The sequence below is a fragment of the Puntigrus tetrazona genome, unplaced genomic scaffold (assembly GCF_018831695.1).
Source record: "Puntigrus tetrazona isolate hp1 unplaced genomic scaffold, ASM1883169v1 S000000148, whole genome shotgun sequence".
NCBI lineage: Eukaryota > Metazoa > Chordata > Actinopteri > Cypriniformes > Cyprinidae > Puntigrus > Puntigrus tetrazona.
Window position 1 is genome coordinate 3,234,731 of NW_025047824.1, and position 26,566 is coordinate 3,261,296.

The 26,566-nt window shown below is 39.3% G+C and overlaps 1 protein-coding gene across 1 annotated transcript; it reads left to right on the forward strand.

Annotated features, from left to right (window-relative positions):
* Positions 1-2,918: 2,918 nt before the first annotated feature.
* Positions 2,919-25,351, forward strand: itga7 (integrin, alpha 7). The gene is made up of 25 exons (XM_043230289.1): positions 2,919-3,248; positions 10,717-10,838; positions 10,931-11,010; positions 11,585-11,840; positions 11,922-12,023; positions 12,599-12,806; positions 12,879-13,072; positions 13,637-13,725; positions 16,666-16,793; positions 16,944-17,039; positions 17,185-17,246; positions 17,333-17,502; positions 17,915-18,064; positions 18,654-18,769; positions 18,914-19,097; positions 19,171-19,245; positions 19,318-19,397; positions 19,491-19,568; positions 19,693-19,795; positions 20,599-20,799; positions 20,880-20,993; positions 21,076-21,189; positions 21,863-21,961; positions 22,044-22,169; positions 24,316-25,351. Exons 1-25 carry the CDS (start codon positions 3,076-3,078, stop codon positions 24,463-24,465), a joined length of 3,270 nt encoding a protein of 1,089 aa, XP_043086224.1. The 5' UTR covers positions 2,919-3,075; the 3' UTR covers positions 24,466-25,351.
* The last annotated feature ends 1,215 nt before the right edge of the window (positions 25,352-26,566 follow it).

Here is a 26,566-nt window from a genome sequence, read left to right on the forward strand (position 1 = left end):
GATAATGAGGTTTCCAGAGATGAGAGAAACTGAATGTTTGATCTTTAGTGAAGGAATAACATTGAATCTTGCAGAAAATATGACGCTTTAGATGGATTTTTAGATTTCCAATTTAGTCAAATTCTTCTGCAGAATAATGAGGCAATAATGTTATTTATCTCTGATTCATCGTCTGGAACATTAAATATTAAAATCCAGCACATGGCTTGAGTCGTAGTTCACACACTTCAGAAATAATGTATTAAAAGTGTATCTCTGGAGGATTTTAAGTGTTCTGAGGAGTTCACTAAATCACGTATCTGGAAATAATGGAAAAGGTCAGATGAATTAAATCATTAAATCTAGCAAAAATACCTTCAACATAAAGATGTTTGCAGGGAGGAATGAAACAAGTGCTTGTCTTCGATTCAGATGCTGACGTAAAGTGAACTGGATTTACTGAATGATGTACTGTTTTTAATAAGTAGTGTATTTCTGATGCTGTACATTTAGCTCTACATTTCATTTCTGTGTTCATTTATGATTGAACAAAGTGCTAAATGTTTAATGTACATTCTTGATACTAAAATAATAGTAAAAATAATTGTTTGGGGAAAAAAGGCCAATAAACAGCAATGTAAAATAGATGAGTGCTCAGATGGAATTGCATAGAAATAAATGGAGTCAGATACTTTCTGCTTTCATTAGTGTTTGCAGACTTCATCACAGATGAAGTGAATTAAATGCAATACTTACACAGACGCTTCAGAGATGAAACTGCTTTTCGTGTACTGTTTAATACTATGTTAAATGATGGCACATTAAAGGTCTGTTTATAAAACGAATGAAATCAGTATCAGTGAATAAACCTCTTTCAGAAAGACCGGCTGGTTTGTGAAGCTCACCGTGACTGACAAACTAAGAGCAAAAAAACACTCATTAACTATATACATAATGCTCTTTAGTCCAGAACAATCCCAATGTGTCGTTCTCGTCTTTAATGCCTGTGGATTAATAGATCTGTTTTAATTATAGATGAATATTCCTGCAGCTCACTGTCTCCTGGACGGCAGCCATCTACTGTTCTCCGTCTGTGTTCAAGGTGAAGCGTCTGGGATCTCAAACAAACCTCTTATGATTCTGAACATATAGATACGACTAAATCTGAGTTTGTGACTTTGGCTGGAAAGAGCTACAGCTAATCCCTCTGAAACCTGTATATCCAGAACAAAATGCATTAATTCTGTGGCTGTTCTCTACATTTTATGTTTTGCATTGCATTTGTTTATTGAGAATATGTTTTTATTCATAGTGATTTACAAATGAGAAACATCAGCAGCAAACAGTTCATCTTAAAAACTTAGCAAGAGTGTTTTTATTTTTAGTGAGTGTCTGTTGTTGTTCTAGTGCTTGAACGTTTCCTAGGTGTATAGGACTTTCTTCTTTCAGATGAACAGTTTTTTAAACATGTGTCCTGACTCTTTTAGGTTTGGTAATGCTGGTGGATGGAGGACATTATTTTGGGGAGTTATCAGATGTTTTTGTAGAATATTTCTAGTTTTCAAATGATAACCTAAATACCTGAATCTCAGAGAGGACCTTCACTTCTGAACCGGAGGCTCTCGGGTCTCGAGGATCCTGGACTCAACGGCCAAAGAAACGTCCTTTTTCTGATGTTGACACTTCAGACAGGTGACAGGTGAAGAAGCTTTGAGTCTGTGATGAGGATTTCTGCCTTCTACTGTGCTTTTCTCTCCTGTTATGACACACACAGCATGTAAACAGTGCGTTCTGATCATATCCTGTCTTTCTTTATTAGTAACTGTAGCTAAAGTGTCTTTTACACCGGATTGAATAACTCTCCTCACTCTGAAATAGCGTTTCATTTAACACAAAGCACTGAGAGCTGAAGAAGATTAAAATAACATTCATTAAGAAACGTTAATCACAGAAATACAACTGCTGTTTTTATCCTACAAGAAAGTTCATTCTGAAGCAGCTTACTACTAAGTTTTTCGGTTCAGAAACATACTTTCTGTCTTTTCAGGAGCGGGTTTATGTTTTGTGAGAGTTTGACTGACAGTTGCATGCGGCCCGAGAGGAAGAGAGGAGGTCACATGACTCCCAAGCAGCTGTGGAAGTGTGTCACAACCCTCCTGACAGACCGGCCACGATCACAACCCACACGCATCTTCCTCTGAGTCTTCAGGACTGCTTTGGTTTGTATCTTAACGGATCAGATCTGTCAGATCTGTCATATCTACTCATGTTTTTGCCAGGAGTTTTGTAAACTTAAGGAAGCGATGTCATACACCGATCGGTCAAACAAAGACAAAACCTAGAGCTGAATCCTGGCCAGGACGCGTCCTTATGTTCATACAGAGAACGTGTCAGGGGTGGATGCTTTCAGAAGTGACAAAAGGACACCATAAGATACCGTACAATGTGTTTTCAGAGAAGTCTAGAGGAGTTTCATTGCTTTGTATGAGGAACAGGTCAAACCGTGAATATGCATTAATATGATTAACAAATCACAAATCCTGTTATAATGAGATCATCAGTCTTTCATCTTTCATTCTTCCAAGTTTATTATCACTGTATGTTGTGTTTTCATATATAGTCAACCTTAATATTATGATTTTGTAAATTAACTGGATAACTTTGAACTTACAAACACTTTGGTGTCATGAGACTGAGGTTAGGTTAATAAGTAAAGTAAAGTAAGAAGCATCTATCTATAAACCTCCACAGTTCAACTGAATAACTCTCAGGACATCCTGTGTCTGTTTGAAAGACTCAATAATCTACAAATCTCAGAGATTAGTCACATCCAGTGTTCCTGATCGATGTGCCACGGAGCGCTGAGTGATGATGTCAGCTGAGGGGGGTGTGGGTGGTCTATTCACGGCTGTGTGTGTGTGTGTGTGTGTGTGTGTGTGTGTGTGAGGAGGGGCAGCCGTGCACTTGTGCAGTCTTTCTTTGGCTCTCTGACTCCTGCCCGGATCCCAGCTCAGACACGATCACTTCTGAGGAGCTTCTAGTGTCTTGTGCTCCTGATCAGGACCGTGGTGTTTATCGGAGCCGCTGAACTCTGTCATGTCTCTGTGGCGCTCGGCTGGACTGTGCTGCCTGCTGCTCGCTCTCTGCTCCCGGATCTCAGCGTTTAACCTGGACACAACAACCATCCTCGTCAAGGAGGGAGAGGAGGGGAGTTTCTTCGGCTTCTCTTTGGCTTTACACCAGCAGCTCACACCTGAAGCCCACAGCTGGTGAGTGAGGATGAGTGTGACCTGAAGAAGAAGAACACAGCAGCTCTGTTCATCTGTGTTTCGGTGCTTAGATGACACGAGGAATCGTATTTCTCTCTGTGTGTTTGTCAGACATGCTCAGAATGATGTTGAGTCAGTGACACAGCAGATATAGTCGAGCAGAGACTCCTGAGAAGAGTTAGAGTCATTGCTCTGAGCTCACTGCTTATTATCAGCTATTCTTGGTGGCCAGCATCACTGTTATTAGTGCTCATATAAGGGTGATAATGCAATGAATCCTTTAGCACTAAGTACTCTTCTTTTCAAGTGTTCAGATGCTAGAGAGAGCTTAAAAGACAGTATTCATAGTAGTGAATACTAGCTATATATATTAGTATTCATATTAGGTATATATATATATATATATATATATATATTATTTGTGCTGTCAAACGATTAACTGTGATTTATTGCTTTATTCATGATCATCCTCTCAGGAAAAACAAAACACCATACACTAATAGCCATAATAGCCAGCTAAAGCACTCAGGTGATTGTAAGTGATTATAATAGAAAGTAGCAAAGCATTTTTTGTAAATATTCACTAGTACAGGCATCTGTGCAGCACCTCTGTCTGATTTCAGCCGGCACACGCTCCACCTTTAGATGTTAGAATTGTTTTCAGACAGCTGTGATCTGATCTGATTGTTCTCATCGCTTCTGGACGTGTGGTATCTCGGTGTCAGTGATGTGTTTTTTCTCTCTCTTCTCTTCATGGTGTCATGAGACCTGTATGTTTACTAGTGTCCTGACTCTCACTGGAGTCTGTCTGTCTCCAGCGTCTAAAAGGAGCGAGCTATACGGTTACAAGACACTTTTTTAGCGAGAAGCTGTTAAAAGCCGTCACATTAAAGGTTTAATGCCTGACGCTTGAAGGCTGGCTTTAAGCCCAAAGCATGTAGAAAAGATTCATTCTAAGTCTGACACGGGTTTCGTTCGGTGACTTATCTTTCTGTTCTCATAGTCAAGTTACAAATACTGCATTACTCTTACATGTATGGTCCTGTTTTCATTACTTTATGTATCATTACCTTATAGGATTTCTTTGTGTATTTTTCAGGTGGTTTATTATATATATTGTTTATTGACCCTTGAGGGAAAGCTTCAGAAGTGCAGCCAGACAGAAATGATCTCCATGACACACTGGCTTCTGGTGCTTTTCTCCCTCTTTATAGACGTTTTGAATTACTAAATGTAATGGTCTAAGATTTTCATGTGATGTGATACAGGGAATTCCCAAATATATGACTGTTGACACTTAACCACACACACACACACACACACACACACACACACACACACACACACACACACACACACACACACACACACACACACACACACACACACACACACACACACACACACACACACACACACACACACACAGACACACACAGACACACACACTCACACACACACACACACACACACACACACACACACTCACACACACACACACACACACTCGTCTCCGTGTACAGGCAGTAAATACTCTTTTGGACACAATTGATTGGTCTTCTATAAGGAAGTCATGTGGTGTCGTCCGGCCTGCTGTTACTGTGTTTGTGCTCTATTTATACTCAGATGAGAACTGCTGCCCGTTATAGACCGCTGCTAAAAGAGAAGTGACCCGACCTCCAGCACGGGCGAGATGACTGTGTGTTCATTTAGATTCAGCTTCATCATTACACTGAAAAAACAGACGCAGAAACCATTTACACATTTAGCAAACGGAGGGAACAAAATAGTTAATTTGGTATGCACAATGTGTTTTTTTTTATACAGGTTGTACAGGTTTTCAGATGATCAAAATAAAATCTTGGGACAGGTTCTCAAACAATGGCTCAAGTTGAAAATCACGTATCACATCAATTCCATGCAGAATTCCAGCCCACTGTAGTTTATTGTCAGGCATTGTCTTCATTCTGTTGAGATGGACCTGAATAAACTGCTCGTAACTGATGTGACTGAACTCAAGCATCACCCAACTACTGCTGCAGATCTTCATGAGCTGTACAAAACAACTCAGGAAAGCTGTGTGTGTGTGTGTGTGTGTGTGTGTGTGTGTGTGTGTGTGTGTGTGTGTGTGTGTGTGTGTGTGTGTGTGTGTGTGTGTGTGTGTGTGTCTGTGTGTCTGTGTGTGTGTGTGTGTGTCTCTCTGTGTCTCTGTGTGTGTGTGTGTGTGTGTGTGTGTGTGTGTGTGTAATTTCCCATCCATACTGAGCACGTCCTTTACTAAAGGAATGCAAAAATGTGGAGCAGTAAATGTACAGCTGAAAGAAATATTGAACTAGAGCAGAAGGGGAGGATCGGCTCATTGTGCTGCATTTAGATGCCTTTCACACAGAGTCTTTCTCATGCTAATGAGTTCCCAGAGTTTTTGGAGCACTTGTTCCACATCCAGGCGCCACAACACAACACCGAGGGCAAGACACATTCTGTCTTCAGAGATCTTCAGCTTTCTTTCCCACTCTATAATACAAAGCTTGTTAAATACTGACAGGGGCTCAAAAAAGGGTATGCGATATATGCAACGCTTGAACGTTTGTGGTTCTTGCAAAACTCCCATGAACCTTGATAACTCTGGTAAATCTCATTGTGTTTTAACAGCCTGGTGAGCTTATGATATTGAAACTGTGTGTGTGTGTGTGTGTGTGTGTGTGTCAGTTTCAAAAGTATAAATGTCTGAATATAATAGTTTAATTCAAAACCTCTGCATGTAATTTCTTGTGAAGAACACGAGGGGTTGAGAACCAGAGAGGAGAGTCCTCTGAGCAGAAAACTCAAAATGACCATCAAGACGAGAGCTTTAGCAACAGGTCAGAAACATGAGTGACCATTAGGAGGAAAGTGCAAGTGATAACCAAAGCAAGAGAAAATCAGATGTCCAGATGTGCTCAGATTAACATGTGACCTGTATCTGGATGTTGTCCACATACAAGTGAATGTTATCCTGGTCCAGAGGTATTGTGATCATCATGTGAACGAGCCGTGTCTTGACTGACTGATGATTCGTTTGATCAGATCACGGGTGAACACTCATTCATTTCAAGTGTGATTCAAGCAGTCAATCAGACAAAAACTTAAATAAAGCAAAACACAAAAGACAAGCGTCACACTCCAATCGGAAAGGGAGAAGGGTCAAGGATTAGAGCAGATAAGCAGTCTGAGAAATACAAAGAGAAACCAAAGAGATCAGTCTGAAACGAAAACAAGGAAATCAGAAGAAAACTAGTTTGTACACAGGAATGTACTTCATCACTCAAGCATCGCTTCAAAGCATCATTAGAAGTAAAAGGGACACGTTGTTAGGTATGGTCTAAGAATGCTGATCTTAATGCATATTTTTTATTATCAACACAGATATTAAAATCAACATTTAAGACAAATGAAGCAAACATAGATTATGATCTTTGATCAAATCATTTATAAAAAAAAGTTTTTCTGCAGGCACCTCTTAGACATCCATCTATTGAGAGACAACAGTCTGCTGTGTATCTCGTCGCCTGGTGCGTTCTGTTCAGTCACGTGTCAGAATGTTCAATAAGATAAGGTCAGATAAGTTTTAACTTGGACTTTTTAGGTGACATTTTAGATACCCAGTCATACAAGTAACATGAAGAATTCAAATTATTTGTGAAAAATTAAATATAAGATTGTATTGGTAGTCGTACTGGTATTAAGTTGCACAGTTTAATAAGAAAAATAATTATAGACAGAATATCAGTGAGCACAAACTGTTTTTTTTGTGCAGTAATTAACCAATCTATAGAAGATGTGGTGGATGTGGAGCATCTTCATTCTTTTTGAAACATTCAGAGCTTTGAATCTTATCAATCAATCATTTTTATTTATATAGCGCTTTTAACAACACAGGTTGCATCAAAGCACTGTACAGTATAAAGTAGAATCTTATGTAGAAACAGTCTCAGGAAAACCACAGCACTTTATGAAAGCAATCCAAATCTTGTCCGATGTTCAGGTTCAGTTTCATGAGTTTCTGTTACTTATCCTGGCTTATCATTGTTTGATTAATTTTCACACCTGTTGAAGGTTTATAGCTAATTAGTTTAGTCTGTCTACTAAAGCCCTGTGTTTCTTTCAGTTCTTGGTCGTTTCTTGTTGTGTTGTCCTGGTTTTCTGTTTCTTGTCACAGACTTTGTGTTTGGTTTTTATGTCATTATTTGGTTCTTCCTGTTCCTGTCCTCATTGAGTGATTATTAGTTTATTAGTTTTCACCTTTGTCTGTCCACCTGTTTAAGTTCTCCCTGATTGTTTCTCTAGTGTTTAAAGCCAGTTCTGTTTAGTCTTTTTTGTCCATCCTTACTGTAGCAAAGGAACTAGGTTTTTGTGCTGTTGGACCCCTGTTTTTGAGTTAATGTATGGTAGTGACGGGCAAATGAAACCTTTGAGACTTTCCTCTGATTGTTTTAGGAAAAGATTCAAAGCTTTGAGTGTTTTGAAAAAGCCTTTGAACCCCTAATCAGTTTTGTGCTTTTAAGCATTATGAAATTATTGCTGAGTTAATTATTTGTACTAATATTAATTAAGTAACCTAATAAAAACAGCCAGAAGGTAACAGGCCTACATTAATGGGAAATGCCAAATACTCTTAATGATGAAAATATTTAACAGTATCTCTGGCTATTGTTACATGATCATGGAAAAAGGAAGTATTGAAGTAGCAAAGTTGCATTTTTGGTTTTTAGTATATTATAAGTTTCAATAGAGCTGTGTAATATTTTGGCTGAATGCAAGATTTGAGTGCAAATAAAAATCAGTGATGAGAATGTTAACATTTATGTTAGAATTTCATGCAATTGATATTGCATGTTAAATTATTTGTACTTTAGTGATGTTATTACTGGAACAGATCAGCCAGGCTCTCTCTCCAGACAACCACCACGTTCTCAATCTCCTGAATTCTCAGCATTACTCACAGTATAAATGCACACACCACACCACAATCCCTGCATTTTAATTTTAAAAGTAAAATGTTTGGTAACACTTTAGAATAGGAAACACTATGAACTTTCCTGTCAATAAGAGACTATAATAAAGTGTTACCAATCTTTTAAATACTTTTACACTCAGGTTTCAACAGTTTCCAGAAGTCTGGCTTTTGAGGTTCATGTCACTTTGCAGGGTGGAAATCTCCATCTCAGCCGCAGTAGACTACAGGTTAAACGCATCTCTTAGTTTCTCAGAAACATATAAATAACATAGATGGTGAATATAGATCATAGATGTACCATTGATGAATTCAATTCAATTCAATTCAAGTTTATTTGTATAGCGCTTTTTACAATGGCTATTGTTCCAAAGCAGCTTCACAAAAGCAAATTGTTACATAACAAAAGCAAATCATTCAACAGACATAAGCAAGTCACCACACAACAGGATGCGTTACAAAACAGCAGGATGAATTACAATGCAGAAAGTTCAAGATAGAATTAGTCCAGACAGAAGGTTGAGTTTTCCTCGACGTCATCGCAGGAAGGTCATCTCCTCACTGGGTCCACTGGAGAGGCTCGGTAACTAGATGTACATCCCGAGGTGGAGACAAAAGGATAATTAGAGTAGCGGCCATTCATACTATTGGGAATCACGATGTACTGTAGCATAGGTTTATGTTAATCTTTACGAGTATGCTTTGCTAAAAAGATATGTCTTTAGCCTAGATTTAAACTGATAGAGTGTGTCTGATCCCCGAACATTAGCAGGAAGGTTATTCCAGAGTTTAGGTGCCAAATGTGAAAACGCTCGACCACCTTTAGTAGACTTTGCTATACGAGGAACTACCAGGAGCCCTGAGTTTTGAGATCTTAAAGAGCGTGACGGGTTGTAGCGAGACAGAAGGCTGGTCAGATAAATGGGGGCTAAACCATTTAGAGCCTTGTAGGTCAGTAACAGTACTTTATAATCAATTCGGAGATTAACAGGCAGCCAGTGCAGGGAGGCTAAAACTGGCTAAATTCTTGTTAAAGCCTGTTCAAGAATTCTCATACAATGCTCTGTGAAAGACCTCAGATGTAAAAGCGTTGTTCATCGACAGCATGAAAGTAGTGCAATATCATCCCTCTGTAAATGGGTGGAGAAATTGGCTTTGGAGTGTCACTGATCGTCTTACCTTTGCTTTAAATGTTCAGTTTCCCAGTGATGTGAGTTAGGAAGGCAGGGTCCAGTCAGTGGTCAGTCAGTACTGAAGGATGGAGGTGGATTCACTTTGACTTCACCCAAACATGATGAACAGCAAAATCCTTCTTCTGCTCAGAAAGTGACTGTTAGCATGGAGCAAAGTCTCCATATCCAGCTGAGAGACCAGATACTGTTAGTGCTTTTAATAACTCTATGAAGTGATCACTTTGGTGCACATTACCTGTTAGTGTATAATGCACTGGTGATAGAGAAAGGTGATGTAGAATCTGGTTCTCTTCTTTATATAGCCTGTATCCCAGGACAGTGATTCCAGCAGCTGTTACCAGTACCAGCTTTTCAAGTGACACTACTGTCTATGAAGAACTTCTTCAAGTCATCGTAAATATCAACACCCCTCACTTTTTTTCTTGAAAAGCATTAATGTCAGACATTTTTTTGAAAAAACACAGAAAACATTCTGATGAAAATGGTGAGCTGTATTATTAAACTCCACAGACTCATCACAAGGGAAAACAACTGGTCTTGAAATTTTATTAGCTCTTAGTTAATTAGCTCTTTGTGATCTTTAAAAAGTGTTTGCTTTCACAGTCATTGCTCTCTTGACATCTGAGAATGGGATTTTTTTCTTTTTTGTGTGTGTGTGTATGTTTCTAAATAAGTACAAAAAAAGAAACCTTGAATCTTTGATTGCAGCCTGTCACTTTTCACAGGTCTGGTAAAAAGAAAAAAAATATATTGTTGTCTGCTTGATGGTGCATTCAACTAACTTTTCTTTTCTCAGTGATGTAGGTCTTGTAGGTCTATGCTAGCTCCACAGATGAGCCATAGAGTTTTATCCTTTATCTAAGTTGTTGTGTGTTTAGCATTACTTGTTATTGTTTTTATTATTAATATTATTATTATACTTGATTTTACATTATATGTCAGCCCACCTTCACCTCAGCTCACAGAACAGCTTGTGTACATAAACGTACATACTGTATATGAAAACCTCTAAATATTGAAAATTATTGCATGATGATTTAATTTACTTTTTAACATTCTATGAAATGTTCATAAGAAAGAATAACAATAATAATAAGAAGAAAAACTCAAGGATTTAGGTCCCTCAGAGAATGTGCTTGATCAGGTGTTGGTAACCTCCTTAGAGACACCATGCCACCAGACCACCAGACCACCGATGTAATGAATTATAAGAAGGATGCAGCTATAATTTAGTTTTCTTGAAACAGCTAGTTGTAGGTAAAGAGTCAGTCTTCCTCTGCAGGATCCTGGTGGGAGCGCCTCAGGCCCGGGGCGTGGGTTCTCTGTGGAGCAGCCGTCCAGGAGCGCTGTATCGCTGCCCAGTCACACCGGACAAGTGTGAGCGGGTGGACATCGATGGACATGGTGATTCTTGTTAAGAGCATTTTAACTAAACTAAAGTGTTTGATCTGCTAAACTATATCCATTCAAAGAAACATGTTTCTCGTTTTCTTAAGTGAGTCTGGACCGAGAGAGTAAAGACAACCAGTGGTTGGGTGTCACAGTCAAAAGTCAAGGAATTGGTGGAAAAGTAGTGGTGAGTATATTATTCCTGGGATCAGAAAGATCTGATTTCCCAGATATACAGTGAATAACAGAAGGATTAAATTAGTCAACCCTGGCATTCGGCTCTAATCCTGCTTTGGTCCTCATGATAGTCATTCTCAAGTCCTCCTGAACATCTTGAGCTGGTTCAAGTGTTTTTTGTGTAGAATCCTAGTAAAGCTGCGTTCCTCACTCTGTCAAAGGCCACCTCAATATAAAGGATCCTTGGAAAGCAGCCTTGAATCTTTTTTTTTAAAAAGATGCATCAAAAGCATCCTTTGTGTCCCTGAAACACCCAAAATGATGAGCACTGAGCACACTTGAAATCAGGTAACCTAACCCTAACCCCTCAGGTCCAGCCCTGAAGCCCAGTGGACGTAATGACCCTCACTGCATTCTCCCTCATGAGTGCTGTGCACATTCAAAAAGCACCCTGATAAGAAATGAACATAGATTTAGTCATCCAACAACGTGTGCTATCAGTCCTGAAGTTGAAAGCAGAATTAAGGAGGATGAGGACTGGATTGCTGTGGCATGATCCTGTTTGTGCTGATGTCCTCACGCAGACATGTGCTCACCTTTACGAGCTCAGACAACACGTCAACCAGTCGTTTGAGACCCGCGACCCGATCGGACGCTGTTATGTGCTGAGTGAAGATCTGACCGAGAGAGATGATCTGGACGGGGGAGAGTGGAAGTTCTGTGAAGGTCGTTCTCAAGGACATGAGCAGTTTGGGTTCTGCCAGCAGGGCTTGTCGGCTAGTTTCACACCTGACAAAAACTACATACTCTTTGGGGCCCCGGGGACCTACAACTGGAAAGGTACTGAGATTTGCCTTTGATTAATTGATGTGGGTTTTGTTTCCCTCTAAATCATCCTTCTCTCAACTAAACTCCTCTCAGGGCTGTTGTTTATGGCCAGTCCTGTTGAGGATGCTCTGGTCTACAAAACTCTGGAACCATCTAAAAGCTCATTTGAGGACATCGCTCAGAACAGCTACCTGGGTTTGTAGACATATTTATATTTCAGTAGTTTGTTTTTATTTTGGCTGGAATGGACTACTGTTAGGTATCCCTTACCAAAAGATTAAGAAGAAGTGTGCTTATTTTAAACTAACAATAGGAAAGTCTACTTTTAGTCTACTTCTTATGTACTTCTCAGAAAAGGGCGTTCTTTACTTCTTAGAAATATACAAGTGACATTTAAGTCTAAGTATATTTGAAATACACTGGGCTACTAGATTCTGTGTTAGTACACATCTTCTGTGCTAATTTACAAACAATTATGATCGTCAGATATAAAACAGCATCAAAACATTTTTTTGTTATGGAATAAAATGATGACAGATGATGACTGTCAAGCTTTGGGCTGTTGATTGACTCCATCTATATTTTCGATAATCATTCTAAAAACCAATTGATATACAATTGAAATACTCCTTGGGACTGCTTAATAAAACAAATACTTAATAAAACAAACTTGGTTTACATTACGTTTTGGTAAGGGATCCTAATAAACTCTTATCTCTGATAATTGGACGAGATCATATGAAGTCAGGCTGAAAGTCTTCTCCTCGCAGGTTTCTCTGTGGACTCAGCCAGAGGTCTCATGAGTAAGTCTGAGCTGACGTTTGTCGCTGGAGCTCCTCGAGCTAATCACACAGGAGCCGTGGTTCTGCTCCGGAAGGACAACGTCTACCGGCTGATGCCTGAACATATTCTGTGGGGCGAAGAACTGGCCTCCTCCTTCGGTTATTCTTTGACCGTAGCTGATCTGAACAGTGATGGGTAAGACCTTTATATATCCCTGTGTGCAGCCTTGACTCTGCTTTATATCTAACTGAATGATTTCACCTGCAGCTGGACAGATCTTGTAGTGGGAGCTCCAAACTTCTTTGACCGAAAGGCAGAGATTGGAGGTGCTGTGTATGTGTACCTGAACCCAGCCAGCCACTGGGAAAAGGCCCGGCCGATCCGGCTCAACGGAACATACGACTCTATGTTTGGGATGACCATCGGTAGTGCTGGAGATCTGGACCGAGATGGTTATGAGGGTAAGAATCAAATCACACATACATGCAAGTGTTTTATATGCTTCACGGTTTCTCCGATTTGACTGGATTTGTTTTTGTCTTTTTTGTAAAAATGTATTTAACCCAATATCATATTACTGTTACAGGACAGAAGTGAGTTATTCTAATTCTAACTATATCACGTCATACAAAGGTTACACTCATTAGATTATAAAACATTACATATGTAACACTTACATCATTACCCATTTAAGGCATTTTCATTCAATCAACAAACAAAATAATTAAGTATTGTACTTAATATATGTGAGCCTGGACCATGGGTTAATTTATACCAATAGATTATATAGGCAAAGATATTTCTTTTATGACAAAAATCGTAAATATCACAAAAGTTAAAATATGATCCATGAAGATATTTTGTAAATTTCATACCATAAATATATCAAAACTTAAATATTGATTAGTAATATGCATTGCTAAAAACTTCATTTGGACAACTTTAAAGGTGATTTTCTGTAGTCTTATTTTTTATTTTACTTTAAACTTTAATAATTTGATATTTTATTTGACTTTGTTTTTTAGACATTGCTGTTGGAGCCCCATTTGATGGAGATGGGAAAGTTTTTATTTATCGTGGCTCTTCATCTGGCATTGATACTAAACCCTCTCAGGTAAACCTTTCCCTCTCTCTCTCTCTCTACACACACACACACACACACACACACACACACACACACACACAGACAGTTCAGTTTTTCAGTTCAGCACAGCGAGATGGATTGCAACCAAAACACATAAAGACACTAAGATAAAATTAAAGGAATTACATTTTACATTTTATTCTTATTATTATTATTATTATTATTATTTTAAATTTTAATGTACAGCTATAACACTGCTTACATACCTTGGCTTTAATTTTTCATTAGAATTTCTACAATATTAGTATTTCTAGCTTATGTATTTTTTTAAGTATTTGTATTTTTTTATAAGACTGAAAAAAAAATATAGGAGTCAACATCAAAAAAGTTCAGCAAAGTTGTCTACAGATGAGCATGTATTTTAATTTTAGGTTTTTATTGAAAAGCTTCGATCCACTTCAAATGTTGACTAGTGTATATGTAGTAGTTTCCATTGAGCACTACAGAAGTTCATGACTACGAGGACTTCCGCTTGTAAAAACAGGTAACTTGATATGCCATCTGAACACTGATATGTGGCACAAAAGTCTACATGTGCAAACAAAACCAGAATTAGAAAAAAAGTCATGTGCTCACAGAGAGATCCTGTGTGACTGACCTAAATATATAAATCCTAAATTTACTTCAGACCAACTGCAGAGTCGACGCTGTCAACTGTAGGTTAGTGAGGGGCTTATTTTCAGTGGTAAGAACCAGAATATTGACTTGAAAAAAAAAGATTGGATTCTATGCCCTTGATCTTGAATCCTGTCCGTGGCCTTCTGTCTGAATGCCTGTCATTACAAGACACGTCACCTCAGACTACATTTCACTGATTACACTTAGATCTTTCTCAGATCATTGTTTGCATTTATCTCTCTGTCAGTGATAGCAACTTTACAGAGCCAGTTCCCGCTCCTAGTTTGGAAGTCTAGTCACATTGTGTTTCCTAATTACCTGTTCTCTTTCAGTCAGTCACTAAGATGTAACGTCATTTGTCTGACGTCACAAGGTCCCTTCTGGGAACACAATCACCTCTGAGCTTAGAAGAAAAGGCCAATGAAAACTGGCCAGTGGAATTTGCATGCCAAGCCACTCCCCTTTACATACAGGTATATAAGATGGTGGCGTACAAACCACTCACTGAGGTTTCTGTTCGGAGTCAAACGCTTCTGGAGCAGTGGATAAGAAGAAAGAGAAGTAATGTCGAGCTGCAGGAGATTTTCAGCTGCGAGTTCTCCTTCCACTCGTTGTGTTGCCTGCTTCTGGGCGCTCTCTAGCAGATGTATGTAGAGCTACAGGCAGGGTCATACCCAATACCTTTACAAGATTTTACGATCTTCATGTAGATCCTGTGTGCTCCTATGTATTGGATAACATCAGGTAATTGAGGGAGGCCGGGGTGTGTCTGCTTGGAGCTCCATTCCCCTGGATCCTTGCTCTTTCTTCGGTTGTTCCCCTTGAAGAACTGCCTCGAAGTTCAGACTAGTTGAATCTAGTCTGAGTACTCTGAGCTTCGCCCAAAGGGGGCTACCTTCACCTACTTCTTACCCGGCATTCATGTCTCAGTATTCCACATTTTGTTCCATGTTCCCTTCATTACTTCTATTTCACATGATTTATGTCATTGTGCTTCACCCCCAACAAATGACGCTAGTGGAGGTTCCTGCAAGTCTTCTGTCCAGGGCGCTGGGAAGGTTATATATTCAGTTCAGTTCAGTTGAGGTTGTGGCGTTTTTCAATTGTGAACCCATGACATCAGTCAAATGACGTAACATCATATTGACTGACTGAAAGGGAACATCTCAGTTACTTGTGTAACCCTCGTTACATCCCTCTTGTCGCAATCCTGCACTACCTGATTGGTTGCCCGCCACCATCTTATAAATTGGCATGCCAGTTTTCATTGCCCTTTTCTTCTAAGCTCAGAGGTGATTGGTTTCCCAGGCGTGACCCCATGATAGTCTTTCATAACATGCATATTCTCTGTTGTATTTTCCTGTCAAAATAACAGAGTTTCTTTGAAATTTGTCTGCTTTTAATAACTTCCAGGTTCTCTGGTAGTGGGCAGAACTAATGAGTGAATCTTATTGGCTGGCACTCACCTATTATTGTTCCTGTTTTGATTTCAGCAAATCAATTAGAGCGAACACAGACTGCATGATTAATGAACCCAGCAGCTCATTAATCCTTAGTGTGTTTTATATTGTTACTAGAAGTAGAATTTAAAGTATTTTTTTATAGAAACATTAAATGATATACAAGCACCACCAGCAGCTCTAATTGAATCAATACGACAAATATACATTCATACTAGGTCATTCTGATTTATCATCATATAATGCAAAATTATCATAACATCATATTATAATTCTTGACTGACAGCTGCTATATGTCAGTAGATAAATTGTGTTGATGAATGTACAATGTTTTATAATAATAATTTATTATATTTATTGTCTATTTCATTAATTTAACCTTTAATATTGGGGGGCATCCAAGTTTGACATTTGATTTTTTTTAAGTAACATAACAGTTACTTTCCCTGGTAATTAGTTTCTTTTATAATGATGTAACTCAGTTACCAACTCAGTTAATATTCGTGAGGAACTAGATGTACTTACTTTTTAAACCCTGGAATTTTGTGATCAAAGATCTAGATGTCATTGGCTCTCTTTAATGATAGATGAATTATACTGCTGTACAAGCACTAAACACTGATCAGGTTGTGCTTTATAGGTGAGATATGAACAAACTCCAGATGCTAAGAGCAGAAAACCGGAGACAGACAAACAGTTTCATTTAGTGAATGATTCATTCTTAATTCATTCTAACAGCCTTCAGAAACATGAACATGAAGTAAACAGATTGATTGGCATTCGGTCAGGAGTGCATCACAGCATTCTGAATTTTTTTTGTCTTCACCTCAAGGTCCTGGATGGGCTTAATGCAGGAGTCAAGCGGCTGGGCTATTCTATATCTGGAGGACTAGATGTCGATGGGAATTTTTATCCAGATCTAGCTATTGGCTCTCTCAGCGATCAGGTTGTGCTTTATAGGTGAGATATGAACTTCCCGTTTGAACTGAAAGCATAACAAAGATATCAACTGAATGTTTAAAAAAAGATAGATGCTTTCCGGTCATTATTACTTATGTTTTACAATATGTTTTAAGATCTTTTGTGACTCTTTGATTGCTTGTCCATTAGGTCACGTCCGGTGGTCCACGTGATACGAGACATTTCCATCGAGCCTCAGTATATTGATCTGACGCAGCACAGCTGCCAGGGCCAAGATGGCGTTTGGTCAGAAGTCACTTTTTATTTGATTGCACTAAGTACTGAACTTGTAAATATGTTTCTACAGAGGTCTTATTGTGTCTTTATACTGTGTCTATGACATCTTCGACGCTGTTTGATAGCACTTGTAATGAGCGTGTTCTTCATCTAGTGTGGATGTGAAGGCCTGCTACACGTACACTGCTTATCCAGACTCCTACTCGCCGCATATCAGTAAGATCTACCATCACAGCATATATATGTGTGTGTGTGTGTGTGTGTGTGTGTTTGAATGGCTCTGTGTTGCTCTCCCACATCAGCTCTTGGTGTGCATTTTGAGGCAGACGTAGAGCGCAGGAAGTTGGGTCTTCCTCACAGAGTTTACTTCCTGGACCGCAGTTTATCAGAGCCGGAGTATGTTCATTCGGTGGAAGTAGAGCTACGCGGACAAAAACATCCTGACTGCCAAACAGTGACTTTTGTTGTACAGGTAAAATTATAACTGCGGGTGAATGGAGTATTGATTTTTTCCACCACTATTAATCATTTTTGGTGAACGCTGAAAGCAAGTGGAAAGAGGGTCAACAACACTTTGTGATCAGACTACTGAAACCACTCAATGAGGCATTTGTAGTCAAAGTGTGTATCTGTACTGAATGCCTTCAGGACAGTACCAAAGCCTATTTACAGTAATCATTATGGGACATGTTGTGAGCAATCAATCATACTAAAATATGGTATTAAAATGATTGCAGCTGCGCTTCGTCCCACCTCAGACCTGCTATAAAGAGGATGAGATAAGAGAGAAGGGTCTCAGTGATGTCTGATCACAAGTGAGCACACGAGAGGCATATTAATATCAGATGAAATGATAAGGAACTCTGCTTTTGTCACTTCACTAGGAAAACATTCGGGACAAGCTGCGGCCCGTCTCTCTGGCTATCACACACACTATAAGGAAAAGCAGACATCACCAACACACGGGACATAAACACCACAACCAGCTGAGCCCAGTGCTGAGCCTCAGTCCCTCAAACACACTCTACTCTGAGGTAAAACATGCACTGCTCTTTGATTTTCTGTTTAGTAACTCTACATCGTACATTTAACCCGGTGTAAGGTTGAATAATTAACTGAAAAAAAATGACGTGATTATGGCTGCTTTATTTTTAAACTTAGTGCATTAGGATGAACAATTTGTATTTGCTCACAGTTTATTCCACACATGTACTTCTGCTCCACATGTCCACACTTAATATTAATATTTCCCATTGTATTTGTGGGGATATCTGTAAGCTCACATATGGTCATATTGTGGTATAGACTACATGATGAGTATGAAGTGGTCCACACAAAGTATTCGCTAATTTTATAACTTACATTAAGGATTGATCTTCCAGTTACGACCCTAAACCTAAATCTCAAAGTTTCATTGCATTACTGCAATATTAGACTTAGAAATGAAATTGAATTCCTGTGTATTCATTTGGTAAGTAGTCAGATATCCATTTCATGCCAGGTTTATTTTGTTAAAATGGCTACCTGTCTTTACATTATCCTTTAGGTAACTTTCATGGAATGGTGAATGAGAACGTTGTGACAACAGTGAATGAATGCGTAAGCTGTCTGTCTACTTCTCAGGTTAATTTTGTCAGAGAAGGGTGTGGTGAAGATAAAATATGCCAGAGCAACCTTCAACTCTCCTATCAGTTTGGCACAAAAGCGCCGATCTCAAATGCCTTCACTCCTCTGCCGCGGTAAGAGCTGGTCCACACATCTGACAGTGAGCAGAGCACATCTACAGACACATGCTTCGTACCTCACGTATTTCCTATACGAGGGTTTAGTATTAATAACTGGCCTTCATCATATCAATTTCTCCCACGTGCTCTTGCGTTTAGAGACGAGTCTGATGTGCCGGTGTTCTCTCTGTCGGATCAGAGGTCAGTAGTGCTGGAGGTCACGGTGTCTAACATGCCGTCTGACCCGGAAAACCCACAGGAAGATGGAGACGATGCCCACGCCGCCCAGCTGCTGGTGTCTCTGCCCGACACGCTCTCATACTCTGGACTCTTGAGCCAGCAGGTCTGTTTGTGTCTTTCTCCATCGTAATTCTCGTTTGCGAGTCCTGACTGTGCTGTGTGTTCTTGTCTTGAAGGTGTTGTGTGAGGTCAATCAGAACGGCTCTCAGGCGCTGTGTGAACTGGGCAATCCTCTGAAAAGAGAAGCCACGGTACGGTAAAGCTCCACTAACACTATTCTGACCTTCATGAAACCGAGACTGACCGTTAATTCTCTACATCAGGTCAAATTTTATCTAGTTTTGAGCACGTCTGCATTCACTATAGAAACAACGTCGCTGTCCGTTCATCTTACGCTGTCTACGTGAGTTCAGTTCTGTTTTCTGCCTGAAAGTGTTTGTTTTCTGAGCAAAATCACCCCAGCGATGTGAGATGAATCTGTGTGAATCACCCACAGGATCAGTGAGCAGCCTGCTTTGGCTCCGGTCAGAGCGTATGCCCGGGTGGTCATCGAGCTTCCTCTGGTGCTTAGCGGGTAGCTGTCTTGTTTTCTGATGTTTACAGTTAATCTCATTTCAGTGCATTTCAACAGATGTGTTAATTCATCTTGAATTAAAATAAAACATGTAGTTTGAATGTGTTGATTGTGTCTCGGTCAGACTGGTGCGCCCTCATCAGCTGTTCTTCAGCGGAGCGGTCAGGGGAGAGAGCGCCATGACCTCACTGCAGGACATCGGCAGCCCAGTGGACTACGAATTCATCGTAAGTTCATGTTTGCAGAGAACTCTAGACTCACAGTCTGATGGGTCTAACTCCGTCTCATCTAATGATCTTCATCACGTGACACATGGCTCCACCTGTATAGGTCTGCTATAAGGTGATTCGTGTATGGGGTTATTCTTACACAGTTTTGAGGAGTGACTAGTTACATGTAATGGAATTATGTCATTTAATTACAAAATAAATGTAATTGTGATTAGTTACAGTTACTGAGAAAAAAATGTAATTGAATTACATGGTTACATCTGAATGTTCATACACACACACACACACACACACACACACACACGAGACACCAATGTCTCTTTAATACAATTAGTAAAATGTCTTAATTCTTAATCATCCTTATATCGTGGACTCACTCTCTTGTTTCACACAAACACAGCTGCTGCCATTTTGTTTTGTAGACTGTAATGGATTATAAGACAACTAACAAACTAGTACTGTTTGTACTAGTACTTCATTATTTATGTGGATAAAAGTCACGTCCTAAGTGATTCATAAAGAGCACTAAATTAAAAAAAGAAGAAAAAAGGTCTTTGCTGAACAATGCAAAGAGTAAAAAATAACATTTACATAACTCCATTACTACAGACGAATGGCAAATAGGGCTTTATGTTCATCACACTTTGACACAGTGTTGAAATCTCTTCAGAAACAAGGGAGAGAAATGATTGCTGTATGTTTTCTATATGAGATTTTACCTTCTGTTGAGTAGAAATGGAAGAAACAGGACAGAAACGAGTCATGTCTCATTATGATATTATTGTTTTTTTTGATGACAGGTGTCTAACACTGGGCAGTCTCTCCAAACGTTTGGCTCGGCCTCCCTGAACATCCTGTGGCCGTATGAGCTGGTCAATAGGAAGTGGCTGTTGTATCCGAGTGCTCTGCAGGTGGAAGGTCAGCCGCCCACTCTCTGTGAACCTCGGTCAGCGCTCAACCCTCTGGGCCTTGACCAGCCGCCACAGGCAGAAAACATCAAGGTACTCACAGACACCCATCAAATCACGCCGATGACCACTAATAAGTGCAAGTACTGAGTGAGACAATTATCAATGAAAAGGGCAGCAGAAAGGCACGCTCGCATCTGGAGACGACAGAAGACCTGCTCCCCAGAAGCCCAGGAAAAATCACTCCAGCTGTTTCTGCCTCTGAGAGAAGAAAGTCTCTCACCCTGGTGAGTGTGAAGCAGGACGCTGGACAGAATTATTATTTCATGAGCTGGGGTTGTGGGTGATGGATCTGATCGTGTTTTTCAGGATTGTTTACTGGGCTCTGCACGCTGTCTGCTCTTCCAGTGTCCTCTGCTCACCTTCTCCGGCTCGACTCGTTTCAGGATCCGAGCGCACATGTGGAACAGCACTTTCATTGAGGTGAAGCTTCCTTTTAATAACAGTGGGACAAATGTTGAAAGGAGATAATATTTACTGTAGATTACAAGAATGATAAGTGAGTTAACATATGAGTTAACATCAGGCAAGAAAACTGTGTTTTGGAATTTCTGTTAATTTTGAACTAGAATTTTACTAGAATGCTCATTTCTGGAGGAGATTTTGTTTTCTTGTTAATAAGTGTCTTGATCAAAAGTCTGAGAATATTTCCAATATGAAAATTCAGGGACTTTTGTTTTTTATTAGAAATAAACAAGGCAAAGAGCTGAAACCATTCATATTCACATCTAAGAGAGGCGTACACACGTTTTCTGTTTATACGTTATTTTTATGAATCAAACATACACACATTTGAGAGATGATTCTGAGTTTGTACATTTTGTATGCTGAAAAGTCTGCTTTTATCACAGGATTAAATGACATTTTAACATATATTTACATAGAAAACAGCTATTTCTAAGCCTGGTGAGCATCAATCATTGTATTTCATGAGTAATATAACACAGTACTGCATGTAACATTTACTGGGTTGCTGCAGTTTTAATGAAGCTTTAATAGAAAGTTCATCTGATATTTGTGGATTGTTTTATCAGCTCATCCGAGTCGAATTGCAGACGCAGAACTACCAGTACAGTGTTCACTTTCTGTCCATTAGGAGTTTTCATCTGTTAGTGCTGTGGAGCTGCTGGTCAGAGCCAACATCACCATTAAATCCAACATTAGACATCTGGTGCTGAAGGATGCTTCTACACAGGTCAGAGAACACACGCTCTCCCATCTGAGCATGTTCAGGTTAGTGTATTCATTAGTGTGTGTGTGTGTGTGTGTGTGTGTGTGTGTCAGTGATGATTTACCCAGAGCACGGCCTGTCGGATCAGCACAGCATCCCATGGTGGATCATTCTTATTGCTGTTCTGGCTGGAATTATTGTTCTGGCGCTGCTGGTGTGTTTACTGTGGAAGGTAAGTGTGCACCTGCATCCACTTAATAAGCTTCTGTTTTTATTGCAGTCGAACTGAAACCATGGTATTACCACACAACCTTCACCGTCACCTTGGTGATTTATGATTGCTGTCAAGCTGAATATATTATAAAAGCAGGCCGTACAACTAGATAGTAGGAGAGAACGGCTGGCATTTGCTCATCTAATGTAAACAGTGACATCAAGCGTCCTTAGTACCATTGTAAGTTGTAATTGACTGCCATTTATATCAAATCTGGTCTTATAAAAGATGTCAGAATTTTTATGAATGGGTCTGAAACTACGTAAAGTGGTCACCAACTATACAACATCATAATATTTCCTTAGTTTCTAAGTCTTTAATGATAATAATAATAGGGTTTTTTTATATATATTAGCACCTTTCCGGTGCTCAAGGACACTTTACAATGAAATATAAGAAGAAAAGATAATATATAGAAATAAGAAATAACACAAAGTAGATAAAGTAGAGAAACATTATATGAGCGGGGTACCAATTAGAAAATGGGTCGAGCAGAACAGAACACAAACATTGGATTGTTGATTAAACAAGGTTATTGAGTCAAAATCTGAGGAATAACATTCAAAAAACAGGTGAGATATTATTAACAGAAGTGGAGGTAAATTCCAGAGTTTGGGCGCAATAACACTAAATGATCTGCCCCCCATTAAATAGAGCGGTCCCAAGAAGACCAGAGTCAGAGGAAGTTAACACAGGGGCCAAACTAACAAAGACACAGGGGAGCCAAGCCATGCAGGGACGTGAAAACTAGCAGGACAATTTAGAATTGAATACAGTGAGCAACAGGGAGACAATGAAGATTCTACACATCTGGGGTTATCTGAGTATTCTAGCAGCAGAATTATGAATATATTGTAATTTGGTGATGGAGCTGGCAGGTAAACCAATAAAGAGGGCAGTCCAGCAGTCGATGCGTGATGAAATAAATGCATGGTCTTTAACCAGCCATTGATACTTCCTCCTGGTTTCTTCTGTCTGTACCTACATTTGTTTGCATATTTCTGTTATATATTCCCGTCTGGTGGAGCAGTGTGGTTTTTTCAAGCGCACACAGAAGCAGCCTCACTATGAAACCGAGTATTACCGCGCTCAACTACAGCTGCAGCCATCCGATGTGGAGAGAAAGCAGGCCACTGAACTTCACTAAGAGCCTCATCCAGCACATCCCTCATGTGGTACACAGTGTGCTGCTGTGCGGTGGCTTCCCTAACTACAAGTGTCATGGCACGATAACCAGTTTTTGAATAATAATTAGCATGCCTAACAAGAGCTTAACATCCGTGAGTGTGAGTTTCTGTTAGTGAAGCATCATGGAGACAGGGCACCACCGCTGGGACATGAATTTAACACGCATCTTTACAGAATTAGAATTTGTAAATAACTTTTGATGGCAGTGCTATCATTGAATCAAGGCGGAAAAAGCAATACATTAATTTCCATAGTCAAAAGTTGAGCAAATAAGTAAACTGAAGAATACAGATCATTTCCATTACTAGCCTAAAGTCACAAATAAGTGGATTCTTTGAAAATCAAGTGCAAATGACATTGAATGACACAAACATCAATAAGTTGACCGTCGTAAACCTTAGCAAATCACATTGCATGTTTTATTCTATTTGAGCACATTTTGCATCTGAAAGTCAAAACTCTAACAAATGTTAATGCAATAAGCAGTGCTCCTTCTCAACATATACATCATAAAGAAACATTATACCCTTCTTAACATGAAAGCCTGAAGTTCATTGAAGGTTAAGGATGATGGCTTGACTGAACAGATTTAAAAAATGTTTTACAAAATATTAGATCTGAGTAAGACTTTAGTTCGTGTGAGAAAAGCATCAAAACAACATCTGAAAAGCAGCAGTTGTCGAGTGATAACTTTATCACTCTAAAAAAAAAAGAGATGTAAATGAATGAACACCTGCCAGTGGAGTACATTATTATTATGTCAAAGGAATGAAAGTTTAAACCTTAGAATAACAGGTCAAATCATTTTTACATGATTTTAACCGGGTTATTAAACACACACACACTCAAGGTGATTTCTTTTTTTATTGTGCCAGATATACATTTTTATCTTGTTGTGTTTTTTTCTCTTTTACAGTGTGGTTTCTTCCAAAGAGTTCATCATAAAGATAAAGTGCCCCAGTATAAGGCTGTGAAGATCCTACGGCAAGAGACACAATTTCAGGATAAGACTTTTATTTTGCACAAAAAACAATGGGCTACTCACTGGAGTGATGGGGCAATCTAATATGCATCATTTTGTCGTCAATAACATGGACGCCTGCAGTGGACTCTCACTGAACATTTTTATTCAGCATTTTTAAGTTGCTCTGCAGATTGAAAGGAAATTTCAGAAGGACCGCTGGATCTAGCTGGAGATAGGCAGTATATGAATGGAAATACATGCACCTAGTATTAAAGGAGCTGTATTTAAGTTTTTGTCACTACTAAAGCATAAAAATTATTATACATTAACTATACATTTTGGTTTGTGAAACCCACCCACTGCAGTTTACCCAAATGTCTTGGGCACCCTGGGTTGCCAGCTGGCGAAAAACACATTGAATTTGATTCAATTCACCATCTTTTGTGCACTCGTTCCTGTTGGGAGAGGCCAAGTGAAAACTCTACAATATTTAGAATTTTAACTGCAATGCCTAGTTCAATTCTTCATCCAGCAGTTAATGTTGAACTCAGTGTAATGGTGGTCCTGTGTCATCTATAGTTCGCTTTAAGAACTTTAAGAATGCTGAGACACATTTTAAGAGTCTTTATATTGTCACAAGTCCTGTGCATGGCCTGGCCATGGTCTTTATTACAATGACTCTCACATTACCCAGACTGGAATACATTTCCCATGTTCCATTTCACTGACTCCATTCTCACATGCAGCCAATTACACACACTATGAAAATCAGCCTCAAACCACCAATAAACGCTAAGTATTGTTTGTGTTTATCTCTCTCCTAGCAATAGCATCTTTACAGAGTCCTCTGGAATACGTTGGCCATTGTTTGACCCATGCCTGTTTACCGGACTACTCTTTTGTCTTGCCCTCAACATACCTGTGTGTCACTGTCTGACCCTTGCCTGTGCTTTGACCATGTTTTATAATAAAGCTTTGCAGATGGGTCTGCACGCCTCTCGTCTCATTCTCCCTGACATACAAAGAACATGATAAAGATCCCTACGCCTAAACCTAACCCAACCTGAAATGTATTTGTAAAAGGGTGTAGAAGCACCTAACCCTGATCATGAGCCTAAATCAGATATTTCCTCAAATCTGATTGCTGAAATCACGCTCACTGACATTTTCCCAAACGTTTTTTGGGTGACTTTAAATTGTTTGCTAAATTTAGCTGAGCTTGGATGTTTTGACTCTACCCCATAGTCCACACATATGAAGAATATGGAAGATGGCAGTCTAACCTACTACATTTCTAGAAATCCCTGCAGCTCCAGTTTCTTTTCATCTTTTCAACTTTTGGAGGGATACTGAGTGTATGGTAATAAGACTGTTGTGCCATATTTCCTCCTCTAGATAATGACTGTCTTCACTGTTTTTCATGGTATATCTAATGCCTTGGAAATTCTCCTGACTGATTCTTTTTAACAATGAGATCCCTCTGATGCTGAAATTGATCCGCTTCCATATAAAACCACTATTTCTTGCAATGTATTTGAGAACATAGTATGCTTGTAATAAGGCTAGTTGTTACTATTTATTTTCCTACACTCCACTAGGGGGTGCTTGAAGGCTAAAACCCCAAGTAATTTAAGCAGGCAGTAGAGTAGAATTTCAATTTAAACGAGTAAGAGTTTTGTTCTTTTGTAGATGGGCTTTTTAAATATTACTTTGTATCTGTTTTTTTGAGTCATCAAGTGAACGTTTCTCAATGGATTGTTTGTGCCCTATTGCCTTGTGGATTATCATATATTGTACAAGGATTTGACTCTGTGGACCTCTTTTTATTAGGATTGCTTGAAGACCACTGTATGTGTTTTTTTCACCATTCATCATCAATGGGATGGTAGTTGAATATTTGATATATAGATGGTAAGTGCTGTTTAGGTTTGCTATCTATTTATTCTCATTCTTGTCTGAAATGCGGTATAATTTATAAAGAGATATAAAGACACAATTTCATTATTTTCAACAGCAGAGGGAGCTGTAGGTTTAGGTTAGGGCTGCAGTCATTTGGAGATAAGGCTAGGTAAACCTGGGTATCATCAGCATAGCTGTGATAGGTCATTTCTTTCTTATTATCTGACTTAGTGGGAGCATATACTTGCTAAATAAGAGCGGTGCAAGAATTGAGCCTTGTGGGACTCCGCATGGACATCCACTT

Excerpts from the sequence above, each read along its gene's own strand:
- itga7 (XM_043230289.1), top strand. The coding sequence starts at position 3,076 with ATGTCTCTGTGGCGCTCGGCTGGACTGTGCTGCCTGCTGCTCGCTCTC. Across the intron at positions 19,098-19,170 it reads CTGGACTCTTGAGCCAGCAG|GTGTTGTGTGAGGTCAATCA; the intron begins GTCTGTTTGTGT and ends CTTGTCTTGAAG. Across the intron at positions 20,800-20,879 it reads CACAGGCAGAAAACATCAAG|GGCAGCAGAAAGGCACGCTC; the intron begins GTACTCACAGAC and ends ATCAATGAAAAG.